A 23,428-nucleotide genomic window follows, 5' to 3' on the forward strand; every position below is an offset into this window, starting at 1 on the left:
TAAATTTTCTGGTTCAAAGCAATATCAGCTTTTTTTTTTGGGCAAAAAAGCTTGACAATCAGAAATATAAATTATTCATATCCACCGAAAGATGAAAATTATATATTGCATCTCTCTAATAAAGACATCATATAACCCGTCAATTTTCAACTTTCTAGTGGCAAAGCCAAGAACCGGACGGATCAAAATCCCAAATCGATCCGGTTCATTACATAATTCATGGCTCAAGTTCATTCCGTCACGCCTTACACAGATACACTCTTGATGGGCGGCTCAGATTAAAAGTAAGAACTTACACGTTCATTACGCGCTCACGAGTCTCGACACGCGCACAATTGAACTGAGAGGAAAAAGGCAAATTAGGGTTTGGATTTTCTAGCTGAAAGTAAAATTGGGGATTTCAACCATTGAAGGAAGAGGTCGGAGGAGAGCGCTCCGATTTCCAATTCGAAACGCGTTCGGTAAAGGTAAACTTCTAAACTAAGTGTTTGAAAGAAATTGCTGCTTCTGAAATCTTTCTGTTCATTTTCTGTGGTTTTTCATGCCTTCGATTTTACTTGTTTGACCTCGATTTTTGATCCAATTGCCTTCTGCTGGAAACTGTTCTTCTAGCTCCTTATATATAATATATTAGGGTTTAGTGCAAAAACCCCAATTCCGTTGGTGTAAATTTTTCTAATTTATTTTGTATTTTTATAAATTATCAGACATATTTACTGATTGCTGTCTTTTCTTACCCTAACAGAATACTGTGATTTTAGGGTTTAGATATGGATGTCGACGTTGATCACTATAAGGTTCTTGGTTTACCTTCCGGCGAGGAAGGCTCCAAGCTTACAGAGAATGATATTAAAAAGGCATATCGAGCGAAGGCTTTGGTGTTGCACCCCGACAAGAGGCCCGATGATCCTGATGCCCCGGCCAACTTCCAGAGTCTCATGTCATCCTATGAGATACTCAAGGATGAGAAGGCCAGGAAACTGTTTGATGATTTACTCAGAGTTAAGAGAGACCAGCAGCGCCGCCATTTGGAACGCGATTCCAAGCGACAGAGGATGGTCTCTGATCTTGAAGCAAGAGAACGATCTGCCTTTGCTCCGGATGCGGCTGCCAGAGATAGAGCAGAGGAGGAGAGAATCGCTAGGAAGCTTAAAGAAGAGATTGAGAGAATACGCAAGGAGCATGCAAAGAAAGGGGCGGCAACTGATTCTGCTCCCAAGAGAGAGACTGGTGGAGTTGGCAACGGAAATGTGAGTGGTGCAAAGATGGGGTTGGATGAGGAGAAGATGCTTAAAGTTTCGTGGGAAAATGTTGGTGAAGGCTATACGGCAGAGAGGTTGAGAGGTTTGTTCTCGGTGTTCGGCGAGGTTGAAGATATTGTCATCAGGGGCAAGAAGAAGAGAGGTTCGGCTCTTGTTGTGATGGCGACTAAAGATGCAGCTGTGAGAATGCTACGATTTTTTTATTTGCCCTTTTTAATTTGAACATTTATTTTCTTAATGTGCTAGTTACTTATGATGGGTTTACTATTTGTAGGTTGCTGCAACGGGAAATGTGTTAGGTGATCTTTCTAATCCATTGCTGGTTATACCTCTTAAACCAGTTTCAGTGACTGATGCTCCACCAGTTCAGAGGCCTGAGGAACCTGATCGACTTAACCATTTGGTTGGGACTGGATATCAATCGTTCGAAGATTCTGTTTTGCAGAAACTCAAAAAGGTTTGACTCGGGTCAACTTTTCTTTATACCTAATCTAAAGATTGCTATTATCATGATGAGACTTGATAAAATGTCACTTGCCATGTTAATGTGACATTAAGACCGTGCATCCAAAAGCTTGGATATAACCTCTTTTCTTTACTTGTCGAAAAGAAAAGTTACCTCTCTTATCTTTTGATTGTACTGTCGCTGCTGTTGTATTTTTGTTATTAGATGTTTTTGTTATACAATTTTGCATCTTATCAATTTGAAGCAGAATATATGTGAATTAACTGGATCATTCACGGGCTATTATACTGCATGTAGTTGTAGTGTTAAAAGGACAATTAAGTTGCAGATGCTCACTTCTCTGACAGCGGTTTTATATTTGATTTATTATTTTTAAATCGCAACCTGCACTTTCTATTACATCAGTTCTGAGTCTTTGTCTCGTTTCTCTGATGTAGGCTGGGCAGAAGCAAAAATAGTATTCATAAGCATGGAAGTGTGATGATCCCAAAAGCACTACAAGGTTCATGATCTCGCAAATGGTAAGAACCACCTATAATTTCCATTAACTCATATATCTTCCAGTTCGAGCCCGGTTTCTATTTTCGTTTCTTTATTTTCTGAAAATAGATTATGCTTTCCAAATACATTTTTTAAGGTGCATGACAAGCAATTTCTAATCATATATATATATATATATATAGGAGCAATATGCTTTTGCCTACGGATCCACGTACCACATGGCAAGGGAAAGCTTATCATTCCCCCTATGATTGGAGCAAAGGTTGCTCAAGGCATTTGAAACTTATATATATATATATATATAGGAGCAATATGCTTTTGCCTACGGATCCACGTACCACATGGCAAGGGAAAGCTTATCATTCCCCCTATTATTGGAGCAAAGGTTGCTCAAGGCATTTGAAACTTATATATATATATATATAGGAGCAATATGCTTTTGCCTACGGATCCACGTACCACATGGCAAGGGAAAGCTTATCATTCCCCCTATTATTGGAGCAAAGGTTGCTCAAGGCATTTGAAACTTATATATATATATATATAGGAGCAATATGCTTTTGCCTACGGATCCACGTACCACATGGCAAGGGAAAGCTTATCATTCCCCCTATTATTGGAGCAAAGGTTGCTCAAGGCATTTGAAACCGGTTGTTTGGGCCTGCATTTCTCTTAACCAAAATCTATTTGTGAAAACTTACAAATAGGGAACTCTTACATGCCTGCAGGCTAATATACTATAATTATTGGATTTGCGGGGAAGTCGTGGGGAGTCCTCAAGTCTCAAGATTGTGCAAGAGAAGTGTATTAACTGGTGTGCTGCTGTTGTAATAAATCGCATGAGTTACTGAGAGCTCGGGACTAGCGTTGAAGTTTGTGCTTGTATACTAACATTCTACTTCCTCAAGGTTAGGACAGAATTATATGTCGCCATTGTGAATTGGGTGGGGGGTTAATTATCGGAGATATGCCTTTCGATTCACTTCAACAGAGTTTGAGGTTTCATGTTGTGCCATTTCACAAATCGTTGTACACTTTGTACTGTATCAATTCATGGTTCACTTTGGTTTCCATTTGTTTCACTGTTTTTCGTTTCTATTCAACACTATGAGATTTGCATTCAGAACCTCCTCAAATAACGTGAAGATTAAGTGTCGTTAGACCAAATGATTTGCAATCGTACTTTTCACTGCTAATCCTCCGCTACTGTATATTCCTTGTTCGTTAAGCAGAGTTGAATGTTTTATATTTTGTGGGAAAAGTCATTGCTTAATACGATTACATTTATTTCCTGATGATTGAAGGACAGGTGTGTGAGAGTTGGTGGTGCTTGGCATGTAACCATGTAGATTCAACTCTCCTTAGGTTTAACACCTCCACAAAAACACTGGAACTTCATTCATTCATAATTGTTGCAAAATCAAAAAGTCATATTAGAGAAGTACGATCATTTAAAAAGCGTGATTCTGAAAATTCCGACCCTTCTCAAAGAAACAGATTTGGACCTTTCTATTTTCTTATATGTTTCCCAAAACGATAGTGATATGTGGGAGGACAAATCGAACTCAAAAACACTGCTATGGGGGTCAATGCTCTTAATCAGTTGAATTACGAACTCTTTACTTGTTTTTTTACGGAATCATTAATTGTGCTTATTGTCGCGAATTGCAATTTTACGGGAAGAGCACAAGTTAGTATTACTACTATTGTGATAGAATATTTTGCTCTTAAAAGTGAGCATTTGACATCGTGTTTCTCAAGCAAGCTAGCATAACTCCTTTCAAGATATTTCTTTCAAACACGTTGTCATGGAAGTGAACCTCTTACCAGCTTTTCGAGCGAAGATGTTTGACGACTCACGATAATTTTTTTTTACGAAGGATGAAATAATTTACACTAAATTTTGATAAATTATGGGAGGGATATTCAAACACGAGACCTCGAATGTATGAGTGATGGTCTTAAATAACTGAGTTACTTACAAGCCACTTGTGAAGACTTAAGAATTAGATGGTATATTTTCTTTGAGAGTAATTCACAAGCAGTGTCGGCCTTGAGAGTTTGGGGGCCCTAGGAGACCTGTCTAATTGGGGTCCTAGAGTTTGCTGACGTCCAACTCTTTATACATTGATATATATAAAAAAAAAGGTTTCGGTAAATACATGAAAATCTCAATTTCTACATCAAATATCATTAAAAATTAATATGAAAAGAAGAAAGATATACAAATATTACTTAACAATTACATGTCTCGCGTTTTTACACACAAATGTACTAATTAAGTTTACATAACCTAATTTTTCAACCAATTTGTTTTTTCAATTGGTAAAATAACTAATCCATTCAATTTTTCTTGTGGCATAGTTGATCAAAGATAAGATTTGATCTTTAATTTTGAAATACTTCTTTTATAGAGGCAACTGTAATTGATGTGGGTAACAAAATTTTATAAGCAACTGATGCATTCGAGAAACAATCATTCAGTTTTCTCAGATATTTCAACACTTCCATTGCCTGATTTATTTCCTTCGCTAAAGTTTCTCTCTAGATTCTTAGCTCTAGAAATAAGTATTTACTTTGGTATAGTTTCTCTCAAGATTTTGTTTTGTGGAAATTATTGTTGCCTATGGTTTTATTTTTTGATATTTTTATTAAATTTGAATTGTAAAATTATATACATATATGTATTTAAAAAAAAATTGGGGCCCTTCCAAAGTGAGGATCCTAGGTGGGCGCCTACTTCAACTACCCTGAGGACCAGTCTTGTTCACAAGTGAAAAAATGCATTGAGCTGTGAGCAATCATGGCTTGCTATTCAATTTAAATTTTATCGGAACAAGATGAGTAATAAAAAGATGATTTTTACACATTATTTTTAATTTTTACATATTTATTTATGATCATTAAATTAAACAAATGAAACGAGAACAACAAAATGTGTGCAAGTGAAAAGTTTTTTTTTTTTTTGGACAAAGTGCAAGTGAAAAGTTAAAAACGACGTAGAAAAGAACTTTTTTTCAAAACTGAAAAGAAAATGATTAAATAATTATATGATAATTTAGTGTATTATTACTTGACCAGAGATCATCGTCCTTTGCCACGCCTCCGCCCACCAAAACCCCCCAAAGCTGTCCTAAAATCCCATTTTCTTCTTCTCTCTGCTCAAAACCCCCAGAGCCTGCGTGCGCTTCCAAATTCCAGGTTCCAGAAAACCAAAACCTTCTCTCTCGATTTCAATGGCGGCGACCGCCCCATGGCAGCCCAAGGAAGAAGGATTCGCGGCGATCTGCGGGCTGCTGGAGCAGCAGATTTCGCATTCGGCTTCCTCCGCTGACAAGTCTCAGATTTGGCAGCAGCTCCAACACTACTCTCAGTTCCCCGATTTCAATAACTACCTTGCGTTCATTCTTGCACGTGCGGAGGTATGCTCCCCCTCCCTCCACTTCCCCCCAATTGTGTATTCATTTCCAATTTGAATCAGTAGGGTTTGTGTTAGTGTGTTTTCAATTTTAATTTTGTTTGATTTGATTTGAATGGATATTGGGTCTGATTGGATTGCATACTTAGAAATCGATAGTCGTTTTTTGAGATAATGGGGGAATTGTGGCTTTGGGTCTGATGGAAGTTACGGGTGCTGAACATTAGGGGTTAGAATGTTTACTTCGCAATTCTGATTGTATTTGGTTTCTGTTCTCTTGGTTTCGACAGTGGTTTTAAGCTGGCGAGACCAGAAAAGCCTTGGAAACTTCAGATGTTTGTCCACAAATCCTTGTTTATGTAGAAACTGTTTGCTGTGATAAAATAGTTGGATAGTTTACAATCCTGTTGCATGGTAACATGTGTTGTTCATGTTTATGGTTGTTGGTTAACATAGCATGACAGTTTTCAGTTTCTATGTGCTGATGGAACTTTAAATTTGGGTAAATTATGGACAGGGTAAATCAGTGGAGGTTCGACAGGCGGCGGGATTGCTTTTGAAGAATAATCTTAAAAATGCTTATACTTCCATGGCTCCTGCATACCAGCAATATATAAAATCGGAATTATTGCCTTGCTTAGGAGTAGCAGACCGACACATCAGGTGTACAGTTGGGACCATAATAAGCGTTGTTGTTCAGCTAGGGGGAATTTTGGGGTGGCCTGAACTATTGCAAGCTCTTGTAAGTTGTTTAGACACTAATGACCTAAATCACATGGAAGGTGCTATGGACGCATTATCCAAGGTAAACACAATGATTACATTCATTTCCTGTGCATATTTCCCCAAAGTTCCTTTAGTGTGGAGATACATCAGTGTTCTTTTCTCGTTGTTCTGCTGTGATCAACTCTGCCTATGGGTTCATGATTGATCAAGAATTTTGGGTGAAGGATAAGCAAATGTTTTCCAGCTAGTTGCTTGTATGCATATCTTGATACATTTGTAGCTTTCTGTTTGAGGAAAAAAAAATTCTGCCAGGTGCAGCATTTTGTTTTTCAATTGGCCTTTCTTGCAAGAAGTGCTATTAACTTAAACATCACACAGTAATTTAAGTGCTGTAATGCTATTATCTTTTCCCTATAAAGAGGTTCTATTATCTTGAATCATCTCACGCTGGGAGAATAGGTTTCAATAGGACCCTGCTCTAAGTCTACAAGGGGCTAATTGTTTCCGGTATGAGAGAGTATCCTTTCTTATTGTCAGTGGTTTTGAAAGGATTCTGTGCTCTAGCTTTTGTGTGCATCAAACCCTCTGTTTTTTATCTTCACCCCTTACCAGATTAAATTCAATGAAGTTATTTATAGAGACCATTTATGTTATTTTGGTATCACCTTCTGATAGCATCTAACAAGAACAGATATTGTAACAACTGTAGTAGCTCCTAACTGTAGCTCTTAATACTGATGGCACAATCAGAACCTATTTATTTTTATGACATTGATGTTGTGATGTATTACAGATATGTGAGGATATACCTCAAGTGCTTGATTCAGATGTACCTGGATTGCCTGAACGTCCCATCAACGTATTCCTTCCGAGATTACTTAAGGTAAAAATAAGATTGCTGTATTGTGTTAGAACTTCTTGGTTTTTATCCATTATAAATGAATATTCTAGCATTTGACCCCGTACCACCAAAAGTTTTGGTCGCAAAGGACTTTAAAGTTCATACTTTATGCCTCCCATCCCCCTTTCTCTCTGAACTTATATTATATACGAACTTTTACTGATAATCTTTTTTTTTTTTTTTTTCTTTTGGCCTGGTTGGCTCAACCTGCCTTCCCTTTACACAGTTTTTCCAATCACCACATGCATCGCTTAGAAAGCTTTCCTTGGGTTCTGTAAATCAATACATTATGTTGTTGCCAGCTGTAAGTATATCTCAAATCTCTTGGTACCTTTTCAACCTTTTTCTGATGATTGGGCGTGGTAGAAGCTATGTGTTCTATTTGATTTCAGGCTTTGCATGCATCCATGGATCAGTATCTTCAAGGTTTGTTTATCCTTGCTAATGACCCGTCTTCAGAAGTGAGGAAATTGGTGAGTGCATAAGCATTGATTTATCTTATCTGGGTTAATTCTGAAGCTAAGGTATTGCATGGAAGTTGAATTAGCAGTTCCACATTTCAGATCAAAAAAATTTCCTTCAAAGTTAACTACTATTTACGATTTAATTTACTTGCTATTCAGTCTTACAATCAAAGAACGCTACTATAATGGATTTACAATGTTGCTTTCATAATTTGTCTTTGTTCTCATCTGCTTTTCGTTTTCTGTGTTCAACAGGTTAGTGCAGCATTTGTCCAGCTAATTGAAGTCCGTCCAGCATTCTTGGAGGTGACATATTGCTCTGTCATTATAGTCTTGCCCTAGTTTGTGTTATTTCCATTATGTCTGTGCTACATGCATATGTTGTGTATAACAATAACATGGTATAGAACAAAATTGTATTAATCCGGTATGTATTCTATCAGGCATCTTACTTTATACTTCTATCTGTAATATTTTGGTTTGGTATGTATGTATATACATGTGTGTGTTAATATGCTCACAAACACATCACACCACATACACACATATATAACCTTCCTTTTGATCCTTTTCTCATATTTCTTTGATCATGGTTTTCTTATTGTCATCCATTGTCCTTATCATACTTTGACGTGACTCTTACCTGGTACTGCAGCCACATTTAAGGAATGTAATTGAATACATGCTGCAAGTCAACAACGACACTGAGGAAGAAGTGGCTCTTGAAGCCTGTGAATTTTGGTACTCTCTTAATTGAATATTTTCAGCATGAGCTTATGATTCATTGGATATATTTCATAAATTGAGTGAAAAAGTTGGTTTGGTTACGAGGGTCAGTTCATTAGGTTTTGTTTAGTCTTGATGTATGTTTGATAGCCTTTTCACGTCTCTAATAATTCTGCTTTCTATTTAGTCTTAATGCATGTGTCAGCCTTTTGGTGTCTCTAATAATTCTGCTCCCAAGAAATAAGAGTTACTATTAGAATTGACAACATTTCGATCATTTGCATGACATTGATGTCATTACCATACCAATATACACTAGGTTTCAAGCATCAACTTAGTAATTAGTACCTATTCATTCACACACCAAGTTATTTGCCTCTTTACTCCCTCTATTTAAGCGCAGAACTTGCTAATTGTTAATATCAATACTAGGTCGAGGTAGTGGTGAGAAATAGTATTGGTGGTGGAGAATCGAATGTGGTGGTCTATTATGGTTGGTGAGCTAAGGAGGTAGTTTTTTGACGAGGAAGAAGAGTGATGTTTGATATTTGTAAAAATACCACATTTCAGATTGGAGATGAAATTCCATGAGTGATGATGGAAGAGCATGATATGACTACCTTATATGTAAAATGGCATTTCCACAACTATCAAAATGTTGGATTCCATAGCTTTATCTTTTTATCGTTTTTCGTGAATCCTGGAGATACTTTTCTTGCTTATATATTGTTATTATTACTTGAAAGATCTCTTCTAGTGGTTGGCATGTACTCAACCTATGTTATTGTATATTATTTTCATTTGACATTCAGTGGTTTGACACAGGTCTGCATATTGTGAAGCTCAGTTACCGTCTGAGAACTTAAGAGAGTTTTTGCCACGCCTAATTCCGGTATGGCTAATAGTTTGTTGAACTTATCAAGTTTTGATAAATCATACTTACTATGGAGTCTTTGGAATGATTTTTTAACACACGTGGTACAACTTCTGCAGATTTTGTTATCAAACATGGTTTATTCTGACGATGATGAGTCCCTTGCTGATGCTGAGGTTATTTCTGGGTTAATTTATGTTTTTGGGTAATTTTGAAGCGGCATTTGTTGTAGTTTGATATTTATTTGGCAACACTTCATTGTTGCAGGAGGATGGATCTGTCCCAGACCGTGATCAGGTTCATACAGACGTATTTTGATTGTTTTATATTTTTTTTGGTATCTTAAGTTGTACCCTTGATTTATGGAGCTAATATTTGCACTGCAGGATATCAAACCTCGGTTTCATTCATCACGACTTCATGGATCTGAGAACGGGGAAGATGATGTAATTTGCCACACCATTATTTGCTGTTTCTTATTAAAATTGTTTGTTAGATTACTTGGACTCCATTAAATAGTACTCAAAATTTTCCACTTTATGTTGGGTTTAAGTATGAGGGCAGCGAGTAGAATATCTTTTAAATGACATGATTTTGGATAATGACAGGATGATAATATTGTTGGTATATGGAATTTACGCAAATGCAGTGCAGCAGCTCTCGATATCCTGTCAAATGTGTTTGGCGATGAGATTCTCCCAACGCTGATGCCCTTTGTTCAGGTTAGTGATTTGTTTAGCGTTAAACTAAAATAATTACTTGTGAAGATTTTATTCTTTTTTTCCTATAAAAATAATTTTATTTTTTCAATCTCCCATTTTTTTCTTAAAGAATTGGATGATTTAGAAAATAATTTGGATGGTTCTCTTCATTAGAGGATTACACAGATCCTTAAATTGGAAAGTTACTCAGTTCCCCTCCGAAAAATGCAGGTTCCAGTAATCTTTGATTTTCTTAGGTCATACATGCATGTTCACGTTTATTTTTCTCCGTAATCTCTTCGAGAAGTAATGTGAAAATTATGCTCCAAGTTTCTATTATGTGAAATGCACTGGCAGGACTTGTGTTGTATTTGGGTAGGGGATGATTAAGTAAGTTGAAGAAGATATTCAAATAGATTGCCAACTTGCAACAAGAATGAATTAAAGTTGTACAGCTTCTCTATTGCCGTATGGGTTGGCCTTGCCAATTAGTTATAATATTGGAAAATAGACATGTATAAAATAGGGCTATCTGGACCTGCTTTTCATCAAATGGAAATGAAGGAAGCAGATTCATTGCCTTGTAAGGTTTTGAATAAGGGGTAGCTAAAATTGTTCTCACTTTTCTAATGAATACTCCTGTTTAAATACATGTTTTAACATCTCAAACATTTGCAGGCCAAGTTGGCCACCAGTGGTGATGAAACCTGGAAAGGAAGGGAAGCTGCTGTTTTGGCTCTTGGTGCCATAGCTGAAGGTTGCATCAGTGGTCTTTATCCTCATTTGAATGAGGTAATACCATCTGGCCTGATTTTTTTCCTTTGTTGAGAAGAGAATTAAATGTTACCATAAGCTTCAATCAACACAAGAATTTCACTTATAAATACACCCCAATAAAAACAAAAGTTTTATTTAAAGTTTTGAAGCTGATGCGATGACTTGTTACTTACAGAGTGGAGCTTCAGACCAGTTTGTCCTATTCTTTTGGCATTGCTTTTGAGATTTTCTTGATTTGTGTGCTTGCTATCCATTGGCTTCCTTTTACCACTCTTCCTGGAGAAGATTAGTTTCGAGCCACACCTGCTTATCCGTTTTCCATACTTAAAGCATTTTAAAATTTCAAAAGAGTAGTCATCTTTATTTGTTATATATGTAGATGTAGATCAATGTTCTCTTTCTAGATATGCCTGCAACATTGCATTCTAGGTGCCGCACTGAATTTGGACTACATTTTTAAATAAGAATCTCCCCTATCAATTGTTCAGTTTGACAATTTGAAAACTGTCTAGTATGAGAAAACATTTCCACAAATATGCAAGCTGTTCGTTTACCCAAATAAGAAGAAACTAAAACTGTATGTTCTATTAGATTGCTCTGTGTACACATTCTTGATTACTGAACTGCTCAAGTGCAAATTGATTTCCATTGCAGATTGTTGCATTTTTAATCCCCCTTTTAGACGATAAATTTCCACTTATAAGGAGTATTTCTTGTTGGACACTTTCTCGTTTCAGCAAGTTCATTGTTCAGGTATGTAAATATACCTATGCTTTAACTTTCTTGTTCTGGTATATCTGTCAGTTTTGCTATTTCTAGTATTTTGAAAAAGGAAATCTGGAGAGCGCATGTTTTCCTTTGCAGATTTTCATGCATTGAAATTTATTCCACTAATTCGTACTTGAATTTTTTATGTTTAAAATGATCTCTTTATCTGAATATATATCAGTTAAAAAAAAAAAAAAAAAAAACTAGTTTTAAGACTAAGATAGGCGGTTATGGGCGGGGCTATGAAGAAAACGACTTTGCCCAGTGGGAATGGGCTATAGACTAGCCCAAATGCCTAGGCTATCGCCTCAGGCGCCTAGGTGTCCTGGGCGTCAAAATTTATTTATTTATTTTTTTAAAAAAAAAAACAGCCCAAACCCATAAAAAGGTCGTTTTGAGCAGGTTTTTTTTTTTTTTTTTTTAATTTTTAATTATTTTTTTTAAATTTATTTATTATAAAATTCATGCTAATTTTATGTTTCTAACTTAGTTTATATTAGTTTACTTTACTATGATTTTATGATGTGAATTCAAGAAGTAATAATAATAGTCAAATATTTGATTGCTTGATGCTTTTACAAATTATTATATTTTATATATATTCCTCATGCCTCGAGGCTTTCGCCTAGGCGAGGGTATCCATGAAATGCCTTGGCTTTGCTTTTGCCTTTTGAAACATTGATATGTATTTATGAATCATATAGTTTTTGCCTAATTGTAGATATTGTACTTGAAATTTGGCATTTACCCATTTTTTCCTGTCTCAGAGTGCTGGACATCAAAAAGGTTATGAGCAATTTGACAAGGCTCTTGTGGGTCTATTAAGAAGAATACTAGATAATAACAAGCGGGTGCAAGAGGCCGCGTGCTCTGCTTTTGCAACTCTAGAAGAGGTTCTTATAGAAATGTAGTCCAGTTCTTCCAATAATGTTGTTTAGCTATTATTTATCTGGTTTTAAGTAATGATTATTTATAACCTGCAGGAGGCAGCAGAAGAGTTGGCACCGCGTTTGGAAATGATTTTACAACACCTTATGTGTGCTTTTGGGAAATATCAGGTTTCTTCCTGACCTGTACCATAGAGTTTCTACAATTTGGATGTGAAGAGATTAAACACTGATTTTTCCCATTCCATAGTTGATTATATATAACATTTCCGTATTGTTATTCAGAGGAGGAACCTCAGAATTGTATACGATGCTATTGGAACTCTAGCAGATGCTGTTGGTGGAGAGTTGAATCAGGTATTTTGAATGATGAGTTATTAAGTTTATCAAATGCAAATGATTGTGGTGAAAGATTGTGCCAATTGACCATAGTATTGCTCTGCAGCCCACTTATCTTGAAATTCTGATGCCACCATTAATTGCAAAGTGGCAACAACTTTCAAATTCAGATAAAGATCTGTTTCCATTGCTAGAGTGCTTTACTTCTATATCACAGGTACATATCGTTGTTTCTCAGTTGTCTTTTGATTGTTTGCTTTTTTTATTCCGTTTGTTTTTTAGGTGTCATTTAACCCACTACATGTGTATACATGTACAATGAAAGAAAACTAATTTGTATTACTCTTTATTAGTGGTTACTGGTTAGTAGATGGAATCACGAAGTTTGTATAGAGAATATGACTAGGGACTACTTGTTTAAAATGTCATTGCCATGAATAATAACTTTTTCGCCCTTGGTGCTAAAAAAAAAAAGAACAAATCTCTTGGTTCTAGGAGCATTATCTGCCTGGGAAGTAACTGAAGTGCATTTTATTGTTACTCTTGTTATTGTCTTTTGTACATGTGACATGTATGTCCATAGATATTAATTTTTCTCATTTTAATAACGAGTACTCCATGAGCTAACAGCCTGAAGTAACATTGATTTGAAAAATAACAGTAAGTGTTAAATCTCGTGGGTACAAAGCTTGATTTATTTACTTATTTACAGGCATTGGGTGCCGGGTTCTCTCAGTTTGCTGAACCTGTATTTCAGAGATGCATAAGCATCATTCAGTCCCAACAACTTGCAAAGGTTCAGGCAAAGGTTCATTCCTGATCTTTTGATTGTACGTGAATTACGTGATAAGAATGACCCTTTCACTAATTAAATATCTGGCTGTTTTCTTATGTAGATAACTTCTGTTTCTTTTACTAGGTTGACATTATATCTGTTTATTTCTACCATGTGCTTTCTACAAGTGACTTCTAGGCCATCTTAGTAGTGTCAAATGTCCATCTTAATGTGTTCCTTTTCTAGTTTGAAAAAGATGGCTATGTGGAATGTCTCATATATTGTAGGGTTACATATACACACCATAATATGATGTTCTATTAGAAAGTATATCTTGACTGCCTCAGTATATCTGGACTGCCTCTTAATGTTTTCAAAGGGGGGAGTAATGGCGTTCTTGCTTTCAAGTCATAGCTTAATTTGTATCTCTTGAAATTGGGGAAATTTGTATGTGTTGATTCCTAAATAGCTCGTCATGCATATGTGACATCAAAAGGCATAATATTTATCCTGTGATTCATAACTTTATTTGAGCATTCAGAGAAATCACTTTATACGCAATTACCTCAATACATCTGTCTGGAAACTGTGGAAGCCCCAAATGTTCTCAAGTCTCACTACATTCTGTATGCGCCACCTTTGGTATCTCTAGTATAAGTGGTTTTTTATTTTCTTTTCCTTTAGGTGGTGGTAGGAAACATAAACTTTTAAAAATGAGAAGGGTTCAAAGCAAAACCTTTATCAAACCCTAGTAAGTATCAAGTTACGCTAACTCAAAACACTTGCTACACTAAAGGTCCTTAGATAGATGTCTTTGATCCTTGTAAATGTCTCACTAGTTTTTAAAGTTTGTATGTAGTCCCTCGGGTGCCTTTAATATATTTCTACACGAAATGCTTGATTCATGAAAAATATGTACATTGGTGGTTCAACTTGCAAGTTCACATGAGAAATGTTTTGGCCTTCTTTTGCAGGTCAATACTGTATCCTCCGGGGTCCTGTATGATAAAGAATTTATTGTTTGCTCTCTTGATCTGCTTTCTGGACTTGCGGAAGGTCTTGGCAGTGGGATAGAGAGTTTGGTATTCTTCTTTTTCCAAGTTTCTTTATCAAGAATAAATATGGGATAATGGTACTTTTCATTATTAAGGTTCTCTGCCTTAATTCTTTCTTTTCAGAATTTTATATATTTGGTTCCTAGAAAGGAATTTGCCAAATGTTTTCCCAGGGTTTGTGCATCGACCTCTCTATAGTGTTTCAAAACTAATGCAGCATCTCCTTTGAAAATTACATGGATCCACTCTTATTCAGTAGTCCATATTACTTCCCCTTTTAATGCTTTAGTCTGTTCATTTGTTCAATTACAATATAGCTTGCGCGTAGAAATGGAATTTCATGTTTTCTCATTTGCTCTGCTCCAGGTTTCACAAAGCAATTTGAGGGACCTGCTTTTGCAATGTTGCACGGATGAGGCTTCGGATGTCCGACAGAGTGGATTTGCACTACTTGGGGATCTTGCAAGAGTAAGTTGAGAATATATCTACCCAATTTCTTCAGGTTGGGTTTCTGCCGCATCCGTGTGCATAATTTGAGAACTTAGATCTAGTAACTTCCCCTAGGAGGAAACTACTAAATAGCATAGGCTGCAAGGCTACTGTAGTGGAAGATACCAATAGCTGTTAATTTATCTGTGAATGTATTTTTTAATGCCTAACCATTGTGTCTATGATTTGAATAGGTATGCCCAGTTCATTTGCAACCTCGTTTGCCAGAATTTCTTGATGTCGCAGCCAAGCAACTGGTATGTAAAAATTACCCGATGGTTGTTACTATTGCTCTTGGTAGTCATGACTCATGATTAATTGATATATTGTGGTATAGAATACTCCTAAGCTGCAAGAAACTGTTTCAGTTGCAAACAATGCATGTTGGGCCATTGGAGAGTTAGCAGTTAAGGTAAACATTTCCATTCATACTGGAGTATTCCCGATACCACATTAAAGTCTGGTTGTACGGTCATGCCATGATGTTGGGTAGATATTAGATTTAGATTGTAAAGCTTCAGCTGAGATTTTTTGCAATTTAATGACATGAAAATTTGTGGTTGATTGCATTCTTTTTAGATGATCATTATAAGTGCATAATGTTATCACATCTATGGGAGGTTATGACGTCTGCCATCATATTCCCATGCTTTGGTAAACGGGCACAGAACTTTTTCAGCTTTGTGTATATATATCTACTTTAGACAAGCAGAGAGAGCTCTACGTAAATAGTGCTGTATGTTTAACACACGCTGGTCGTTTATTTTTCTAGGTGTAATGATAGACGGGGGGGATTTTATTAAATTATGTATTCTTTTCTAAATATAAGCAAGGTGATTCCGTGCACAAACACATGGTTTGAAGTTCTGAGCAAACTTTTGTTATCAACACACACACATACACATTGCATGTGTCTGTTCGTATAGTCGGGTTGGTTTTCTTAAGTTTCTTTGAATTTCAGGTTCGTCAAGAAATTTCTCCAATTGTTCTGACAGTTATTTCCTGCTTAGTTCAAATCCTTCAACACGCAGAGGTGATTTATTTTCCATTATAATTGCAATATGTACCATGGAGGATGTGCCATCTTATAATTGAATCTCTTGATGCTGAGCAGGAGCTGAACAAGTCACTAATTGAAAACAGTGCTATCACCCTTGGGAGGATTGCGTGGGTCTGTCCAGAGCTTGTGGCTCCCCATATGGAGCATTTCATGCAACGATGGTGCATTGCTTTGTCAATGTGAGTTCTATACATCTACATATGGCATATTAATCACAGCACTCAAGTAGCGCAGCACCAGTAGTAGTAATATAGATTATTATAAGTATAGTGTATTGTCCAGTTTGACGATTGGGCAATGGACAATATACTTTCTCATATTGAAGTTAAGAGACAAGATGAATGCTTGAGAAACTATATTGTCCACTTTTCTTTGAAAATGTGGCAGTGACTCAAGTATTATGTCATAACAATGGTCTGCTTCTGACATGCAAAAGTGTTTGTAACAGGATACGGGATGATATAGAAAAGGAGGATGCCTTCCGAGGTCTATGTGCTTTGGTATGCATCTGCTTTTCTCGATTTTTCTTTTCCATGTATATGCCACATAGATTTCTATTTACACTTTAGCTTGGATTTCATTAATTTTTCAGGTTAGAACCAATCCATCCGGAGCATTGAATTCACTCATTTATCTTTGCAATGCTATTGCAAGTTGGCATGTAAGAACGTTACTATTCTCATCTTAGATGTATGAGTGTTTGTGTATTTGTACAAGCTCAAAGTTGTAATTTGTTATGTTGTGTAGGAAATAAAGAGCGAAGAGCTTCATAATGAAGTTCACCAGGTGTTGCATGGTTATAAGCAGGTTAGTGTTGCTTTTTGAGATTATGAAATTGAATTGTTATTTACTTTTTTTTTTTTTTTTTTTTTTTTTTTTTTTTGTGGAAATAAACACAAACAATATGAAACCTCGCCAAAAATATTTTAGTTTCATATAGGGAGTGAAAATTTTCATTTTGGAGATAAATGATGCAGAATAAGCCCAATATATTTTGATTATTTGTTTCAATTATATAATCGGGCAGATGCTTGTGAATGGCGGAGCGTGGGACCAGTGTATGTCTGCCTTGGAGCCACCAGTGAGGGAAAAGCTTTCAAAAATATACCAAGTGTAGTAGTGTACGCATAGCTGATGTCTTGTACCGCCTGGCTCTCTCTTATCAGATCTCACCAGAGCTCTGTATTGCGTCCAAACTGTTGGTTTTGTGCATCACGATTGCCTTGTGGTCATGATTTTTGAGTCCCATATTTTTGTGAAAGTTTTGTTGTTGACTCAAATGAAAGCTTGAAGTTAGCCTGGAATTGGTCCGTACAGCGCATGGCTGGACAAATGAATCTGCATAGGCTTCAGACGATGTGGTGTACAGGGGTGCAGCTGTCCGAGCTGAAGGTGTGTTTGTTCTTCTTGTCTTGTATTTAAAGAAAGGCAAGAAGTATCTCGTTCCTGTCTTGGATTAATAGATTTTACATGTTAGATTTAGAGTTTTGCACAATTCTGGAGGTTAGGGTTTGTGTCGGTGATTCCCGCAGATTTTGTACAAGGGGGGTTTTCACATTTAGCTATTAGAATTTTGCATTAAAGTTTTCCATTGTTTCGTATATTGTTCAGAAAGCTGTAAACTTTATATGTGAGGATGGAACACAGTTTATTCTTGCGTTTAGATTTGAGTGTGTTGTTTGTTTGGATTCGACATTCATCATATTCTTCATTTCATCTAAATTTTACGTGTTATAATATCGGCAAGGTTTCTAGATGGAGGTACCTCGTTTGAGTTACAAAGTAAAATGCATCAACGGCAAGAGTCTAGGTTATGGTTTCTGTGATGCAAATTTTGGTGAAGCGCATACTAGAACTCATTTGGAAATGCTTTTATAACAATTCTATGGTCACAATTTCAGGGTCTGTCTAGAGAAGCACTTTTTGGATCATGAAAGAGATCTACTTCACAACTTCAAAACATCTAGGTCAAATACACTTTTAATTTGCAATAAAAATTCAACATGTTTCTAATGAAAGCACCTATGGCATAAGTGTTCATGAAAGCATTGGAAGCAAGTTACGAGTCATTTAGATTGGACCTGTTTGGAAGTGCCATGTCTAAACTAAAAGCATTAAAAGTGTTTTTTGACGATGTTTAGTCAAGAAATTTAAGACGAACATGGATTACAAAAGCACTTTTATATTAAGGACTTAATAACGTCTTTCCATTTTTTTTTTCTTTCTTTTGTTTCCTTTTGAGGAAGACTAATCCATGGTCCATTATGTGACTATTAGCTCCAAAAATATAGACGATGAATGCGATAACTGGAAAGTAGAAAACATGTAAATCTATAAAAACCTAGCTAACTCTGGAGGAAGCTCCAATTCAAAACCAATAAAGAACAAAAAATAGTGAGGATAGATGATGAATCCCAGAAACAAAACAACACAAAAAAAAGAGACAAATAAACCACTAAACCAAATAGGTCATCGGCTGGTTGAAATTGCTCGTTTGGGTTTTCACCAATAAAATTAGCTTATAATGATTCAATTAGCAACATTTAAACCCTCCTTGCTACTAGACGCAAGCATACATAAAACAATAGTGAAGGTCTATCTTGTTTGATAAGTATCTCTAATTGCTAGAAGAACAGGGTACACTATGATAGTGTGCAAATTATGCTAAAACAACACTCACATAATTTGGTGTGTTGTTTCGATAGCACCACACCAAAGGGGCGATGTTCCATGGAATGTGCAATGTAGCGTCTACAACAAATGAGCTCAGTCAGAATTCTGGTATTGATACTTGGTGTACTTCTGGTGATCAGGGGGTTCGCCTGAGAATTAAAGCCAACAAATAGCTGAGGGCAGAGTCTGTTGATGAAAGTGCCACGATGAGTAGTGCCACAAGAACAAGTGTAAATGTAGCAGTCTTAAGCTGCACAAAATCAATAAAACAACCTTAGATTTGAACTACCAGAAATAGTTTTCACTTTTGAACTCGACGAAAGATGGAGAAATAAGTATGCGCTGGTTGACTTTAAAACATTGCAAAGTCACAACGTAGGATTCAAAATTTTACACCTTTCAAGTGTTGTTTTGTTTGGTGCATACCGTGCTACGGAAGCCTGGCCATTCAATGTACTTCAGCTGACTAGGCTGCTCAACCAGAAAAACGAATAATGATCTCAACCCCCTAAAGGAAGTAGAAAAACATCCCCGATCAATTAACGATAATTGCAATGTTTTGTTTTTCACATATGATAATAGAACTTATGCAAGACCACCAATTTGTGCTCCTAGTTATAAAGGGCTATTGACAAATCTAAGATCTGAGAGGGGATTTACCGCACTGCTTCTTTGACAAGACTTAAAAAGTAGGGCTCCTGAGGTGAATCGTCATCAATTCTCAATTGACGATGATCCCTTCCCACAGATGCAGCACATATGGCGCCAACACGATGTGCAGTCAAAAATTGAATCCCTCTTCCTCCTCTAACAATCTGCGACAGAAAAGTTCTATCCTTAAATGCAAGCGTCCACAAGATAATTGGACACAACATAAAATCCAAAACAAAAAGAAGATAAAATTACCCATCTTGATGTTACTAAAACATCATTGCAGTTATTGATTTTGGCCCCATTACACTGTTTGATTCCAAACGGTAGTTTAGCATGACTGGAACGATGAACCAAACCTGTAATGTGGGAGATAAAGAAAGGAAAATGCAGATTCAGTAAAATTTCCAACCAATTAATATCCAAGAGAAACAAGGAGAGTCCAGGGATAGTAACCTGAACAGCAGCTTGCCACCGACTGTGAAGCAGCCGCCATCCTAGGTCAAATTTGTAACAAATTATGAGAAACAAAACACAAACTCACATCCATATACCAATGGCAGCAGTGCTTGCTTACACACACAATCACGCAATTTGAGTCCTAAAATCTACCATCAACAACAACACATGAAAAACCCACAACCCAAAATAATTAAAAACAAAACAACCCCCAAACAAATTTTCAATTGGGTTTCTTATTTATTTATTTATTTATTCAAATTTAATCTTGAAGCAAATTCTTAGCCACCCCATCCCCAAATACTCAATTTTCTTTCAAATGTAGAATTTTTAGGTAAAGAAAACCAGGAAGCCACTATACCTAACAAAATCTAAAATGTCACCAAATCTTCAATCAAAAATTGGTTTCTGGCAATCAAAATTAGGGCTGGTTAGGTATGGGATTCCGAACCAAAAATGGGATTCCGAATCCCGAATCGAACATTTTTTGGGACGAAAATCTGAAGAAATACCGTTTCGGGATTTCAATTCAATAGGAATTTGCTTTCTTGTTAATGATAGGCCGTGATTAATTCAATTCAAACCTGCAGAAATTGAACATACAAATCCATAAACCAAATAGGAGAAGTTGACCATGCAAATCCAGAAATCCAATCAATCAAATCCACAAAAAATTAATCCAAAAATCCAGAGAAAATTAATCTAGAAATCCAAATCAGAAATAATCAAAATCCCTAAATCATAAATCCCTAATTCAACAAGCATCCTAAATAGAAAATTAATCCCCAATTTGTAAATCCTCATTTGAACCCTAATTTAGAGAGAGCTTCAAAGAGGATAGAGAGGGAAATGGGTCGAGGCCAGAGACGAGAGAGCTTCGAAGGTTTGAGAGAGAGCTTCTTACAAAATGGGGTCTCGGCAGTAGCTCCTTCCTATCTCTGCTTCCCGCAGACTGCTTCTCCCTACCTCAACAATCAAAACCAAAACAGAAGGCCACACGCCTTATTTTTCTTCTTTGTGCTTTTCTCCCAAACCGACAAGGCATCACCATCACATGCCTTTTCCTTTTTATTTTATTTTTGTGCCCCTGCTAGTGCGACCGAGAAAGGCTCCTGTTTTTTTAATTTTTTTTTCTTTGTTCCTTTGTAGCGCTAGGAAGTAGGAACCAAAAGGACAAGTGCACTTTTAATGTTTTTTCGTGCCCTCTTGTTTTATGTGGTCACGATTAAGATACGTTAATATTTTATATTATTATTTATTTTTATTTTATTATCTCTATAAAAAAAATATAAAATGTTGACGTGGTTTAACCGTGACCACACAAAACAAGAGGGCACGGGAAGACACCAAAAGTGGGAGGGCATACAATCCTTGTCCAAACCAAAATCCTTGTCCGAACCAAAATTCAAAGGAAAGCAAAGATTTTGGGATTACCTAACAAATGAAATCTGGAAACCAATCCCATACCGAATATTTCGGTATTTTTCGGTATCGAATTATCAAAGTTCGGGATAGTTTCGGTTTATGGATTTTTTGGTTTGGGTTTGAGATTTTTTCGATTCGATTTGATTTGGAATTTTCGAGAATTTTTTTCAGCCCTAATCAAAATTTGAATTTCACAATAAATTCGCGAAGTACGCAAAAAGCCTCTTACAGTAGACCTGTAAACGGGTCAGGTTTACTGGATTTGGGTCAATGCAGATTTTGATATGGATGAGAAGGAAGTACTACTTAAGGAAGTTCATATTAAGGGCCAAATTGCAGTCACGCACTGATGCATTACCCAACAAATCCACTGAGAGTCTGAGATCCTCTTTATTGTCACGATCCATGCAATTGCGAAAAAGTGGTGCATTTCGAGGTAACAGCAAGGAAGAACTAGAGAAGGAAAGACAGAGATAGACAGAAATGGAGAGTGATTGGATTTCCTTCACTGATGACTTGCGGATAGATCTTGAATCCATCCGTCGGCGAGCAGAGAAAGTGGAGATGGAATTGAAATTGGAGAAGCAAATCACTGAAGAGTTGGATGACGCGCTTCATAGATCTATCCTTAGGCATGCTCGCATGGTTGAACACTATGCTGCACTACAAGATAAATACAATGACTTGGTTGCAAAGCACCGTGCAATCATGGCAGGAAGGGCAGAAGTGAAGAGGGCAGCAGCAAAGGCAAGAGCAAAAGGTCGTGGATCTCGCTTTTCCAAATCCCTGGCAACAGAGCTCTCAGTATTGAGAGTGGAGAGGGAGAGGGAGAGGGAGAGGGAGAGGGAACTTTTGAAGAAGGAAAACAAGAGTCTCAAGATTCAACTGAGAGATACTGCAGAAGCTGTTCATGCTGCCGGAGAACTCCTTGTTAGGCTTAGGGAAGCTGAACATTCAGCATCAGTTGCAGAGGTAACTCATATTTCACCCTTAAACATAAACATATTTCTTGGTGCTCTAGATATAGCATACTTTGGAAAAGCCTAACATTCGGTATTTTTGTGATCAAGTAGTTACCATTTGGTTTGAGTATTTTACTATTAGAGTACTTTACAAAGTGCCTCAAGATAACTTGAAAACTTTTCCATGGGTCATGATTCAAAATTATTCAAGCTTAGAGACCACTCAAGTTAATGGTTGTTCCAAGTTTTTTGGATAGAAAGGCTTGAAGTTTGTTTGTGTCTCTCATTAATTGTTTTTGTCATTTGTTTTCCCATAAACACAGGAGAATTTTATGAATGTGCATCAAGAAAACGAAAAGTTGAAGAAGCAAATGGAGAAGCTTAAAAGAAAACACAAGATGGAGCTGATCACCATGAAGCAATACATGGCAGAGAGTAAACTACGAGAGTTTGCTTTGCAACCACTAAACCGGGAGGACTCTAACATTCCGCAGAGTCTGCTTTGCAACCACTAAACCGGGAGGACTCTGACATTCCGTAGAACACAATCATAGATGATAATCAGGCATGGAGAGCAGAATTCGAAGCCATATAACAAGAACATTACTGACTGGTCAAAATTTGAAACCAAAATGCAAATTGGAAACTTTTGGTCTGCTCACTGGTAGTGCAAGCATTCAACTACGGATTCATTTATCTGGTCTGCTCACTAGCAGTGCAAGCATTTAACTACCGATTTATCTGGATAAGACCCAACTTGGGTTCATGCAATAGACAACAGTATTATGAATTTGTTCCTTTTATTTTCTTTTACTGTGTGCAACATAAACTTTGAAATACAACAGTGTTATAAATTCATTATTTTAATTTCAATCCATATGATTAAGTGTTTGTTTTGAACCTATGTCTCGTAAATTTATTTTTCGGGATAATAATTAGACTCTGTAATCTATTGTCAATGATATAAGCTATGTCTCGTAAATTTATTTTTCGGGATACTAATTAGACTCTGTAATCTCCGTAGGAGTCCTACGGAGCGAACCCTAGTAAGATAGCACCTGAAACACAC

At 36.6% G+C, this 23,428-nt stretch overlaps 3 protein-coding genes across 11 annotated transcripts; 2 read left to right on the forward strand and 1 right to left on the reverse strand.

Annotated features, from left to right (window-relative positions):
• Positions 1 to 303: 303 nt before the first annotated feature.
• Positions 304 to 3,302, forward strand: LOC126587332 (uncharacterized). 2 transcript variants are annotated; one of them, XM_050252370.1, is made up of 5 exons: positions 304 to 467; positions 746 to 1,442; positions 1,537 to 1,719; positions 2,166 to 2,249; positions 2,958 to 3,302. In XM_050252370.1, the coding sequence occupies exons 2-4, from the start codon at positions 771 to 773 to the stop codon at positions 2,184 to 2,186; spliced, it is 876 nt and encodes a 291-aa protein (XP_050108327.1). In that variant the 5' UTR covers positions 304 to 467; positions 746 to 770; the 3' UTR covers positions 2,187 to 2,249; positions 2,958 to 3,302. The 2 variants fall into 2 exon arrangements, with proteins under 2 accessions (XP_050108327.1, XP_050108328.1); XM_050252371.1 differs by having other exon boundaries at positions 305 to 467; positions 762 to 1,442.
• A 1,985-nt stretch (positions 3,303 to 5,287) lies between these two features.
• On the forward strand, positions 5,288 to 17,852 carry LOC126585970 (transportin-1-like). 4 transcript variants are annotated; one of them, XM_050250602.1, is made up of 29 exons: positions 5,290 to 5,651; positions 6,165 to 6,452; positions 7,167 to 7,256; positions 7,501 to 7,578; positions 7,667 to 7,747; positions 7,994 to 8,044; positions 8,394 to 8,479; positions 9,290 to 9,356; positions 9,458 to 9,514; positions 9,606 to 9,635; positions 9,725 to 9,784; positions 9,947 to 10,060; positions 10,718 to 10,831; positions 11,471 to 11,569; positions 12,352 to 12,477; positions 12,568 to 12,642; positions 12,757 to 12,828; positions 12,917 to 13,027; positions 13,523 to 13,618; positions 14,560 to 14,667; positions 15,007 to 15,108; positions 15,324 to 15,386; positions 15,467 to 15,541; positions 16,091 to 16,162; positions 16,244 to 16,368; positions 16,638 to 16,689; positions 16,782 to 16,850; positions 16,937 to 16,996; positions 17,217 to 17,852. In XM_050250602.1, exons 1-29 carry the CDS (start codon positions 5,466 to 5,468, stop codon positions 17,304 to 17,306), a joined length of 2,697 nt encoding a protein of 898 aa, XP_050106559.1. In that variant the 5' UTR covers positions 5,290 to 5,465; the 3' UTR covers positions 17,307 to 17,852. The 4 variants fall into 4 exon arrangements, 2 of the variants coding, with proteins under 2 accessions (XP_050106560.1, XP_050106559.1); XR_007610710.1 differs by lacking the exons at positions 16,638 to 16,689; positions 16,782 to 16,850; positions 16,937 to 16,996; positions 17,217 to 17,852 and having other exon boundaries at positions 5,288 to 5,651; positions 15,498 to 15,541; positions 16,244 to 16,320; XR_007610711.1 differs by lacking the exons at positions 16,244 to 16,368; positions 16,638 to 16,689; positions 16,782 to 16,850; positions 16,937 to 16,996; positions 17,217 to 17,852 and having other exon boundaries at positions 5,288 to 5,651; positions 15,498 to 15,587; positions 15,630 to 16,163.
• A 793-nt stretch (positions 17,853 to 18,645) lies between these two features.
• On the reverse strand, positions 18,646 to 21,044 carry LOC126585971 (uncharacterized). Of its 5 annotated transcripts, none has more exons than XM_050250605.1 (7): positions 20,877 to 21,037; positions 20,485 to 20,556; positions 19,970 to 20,010; positions 19,769 to 19,872; positions 19,523 to 19,677; positions 19,289 to 19,370; positions 18,646 to 19,112 (listed from the first exon to the last, which is right to left on the reverse strand). In XM_050250605.1, exons 3-7 carry the CDS (start codon positions 20,007 to 20,009, stop codon positions 18,999 to 19,001), a joined length of 495 nt encoding a protein of 164 aa, XP_050106562.1. In that variant the 5' UTR covers position 20,010; positions 20,485 to 20,556; positions 20,877 to 21,037; the 3' UTR covers positions 18,646 to 18,998. The 5 variants fall into 5 exon arrangements, with proteins under 5 accessions (XP_050106562.1, XP_050106563.1, XP_050106561.1 ...); XM_050250606.1 differs by lacking the exon at positions 20,877 to 21,037 and adding an exon at positions 20,334 to 20,380 and having other exon boundaries at positions 20,485 to 20,562; XM_050250604.1 differs by lacking the exon at positions 20,485 to 20,556 and having other exon boundaries at positions 20,877 to 21,036.
• Between the last annotated feature and the right edge of the window lie 2,384 nt (positions 21,045 to 23,428).

This window comes from Malus sylvestris, chromosome 10 (genome assembly GCF_916048215.2).
Source record: "Malus sylvestris chromosome 10, drMalSylv7.2, whole genome shotgun sequence".
NCBI lineage: Eukaryota > Viridiplantae > Streptophyta > Magnoliopsida > Rosales > Rosaceae > Malus > Malus sylvestris.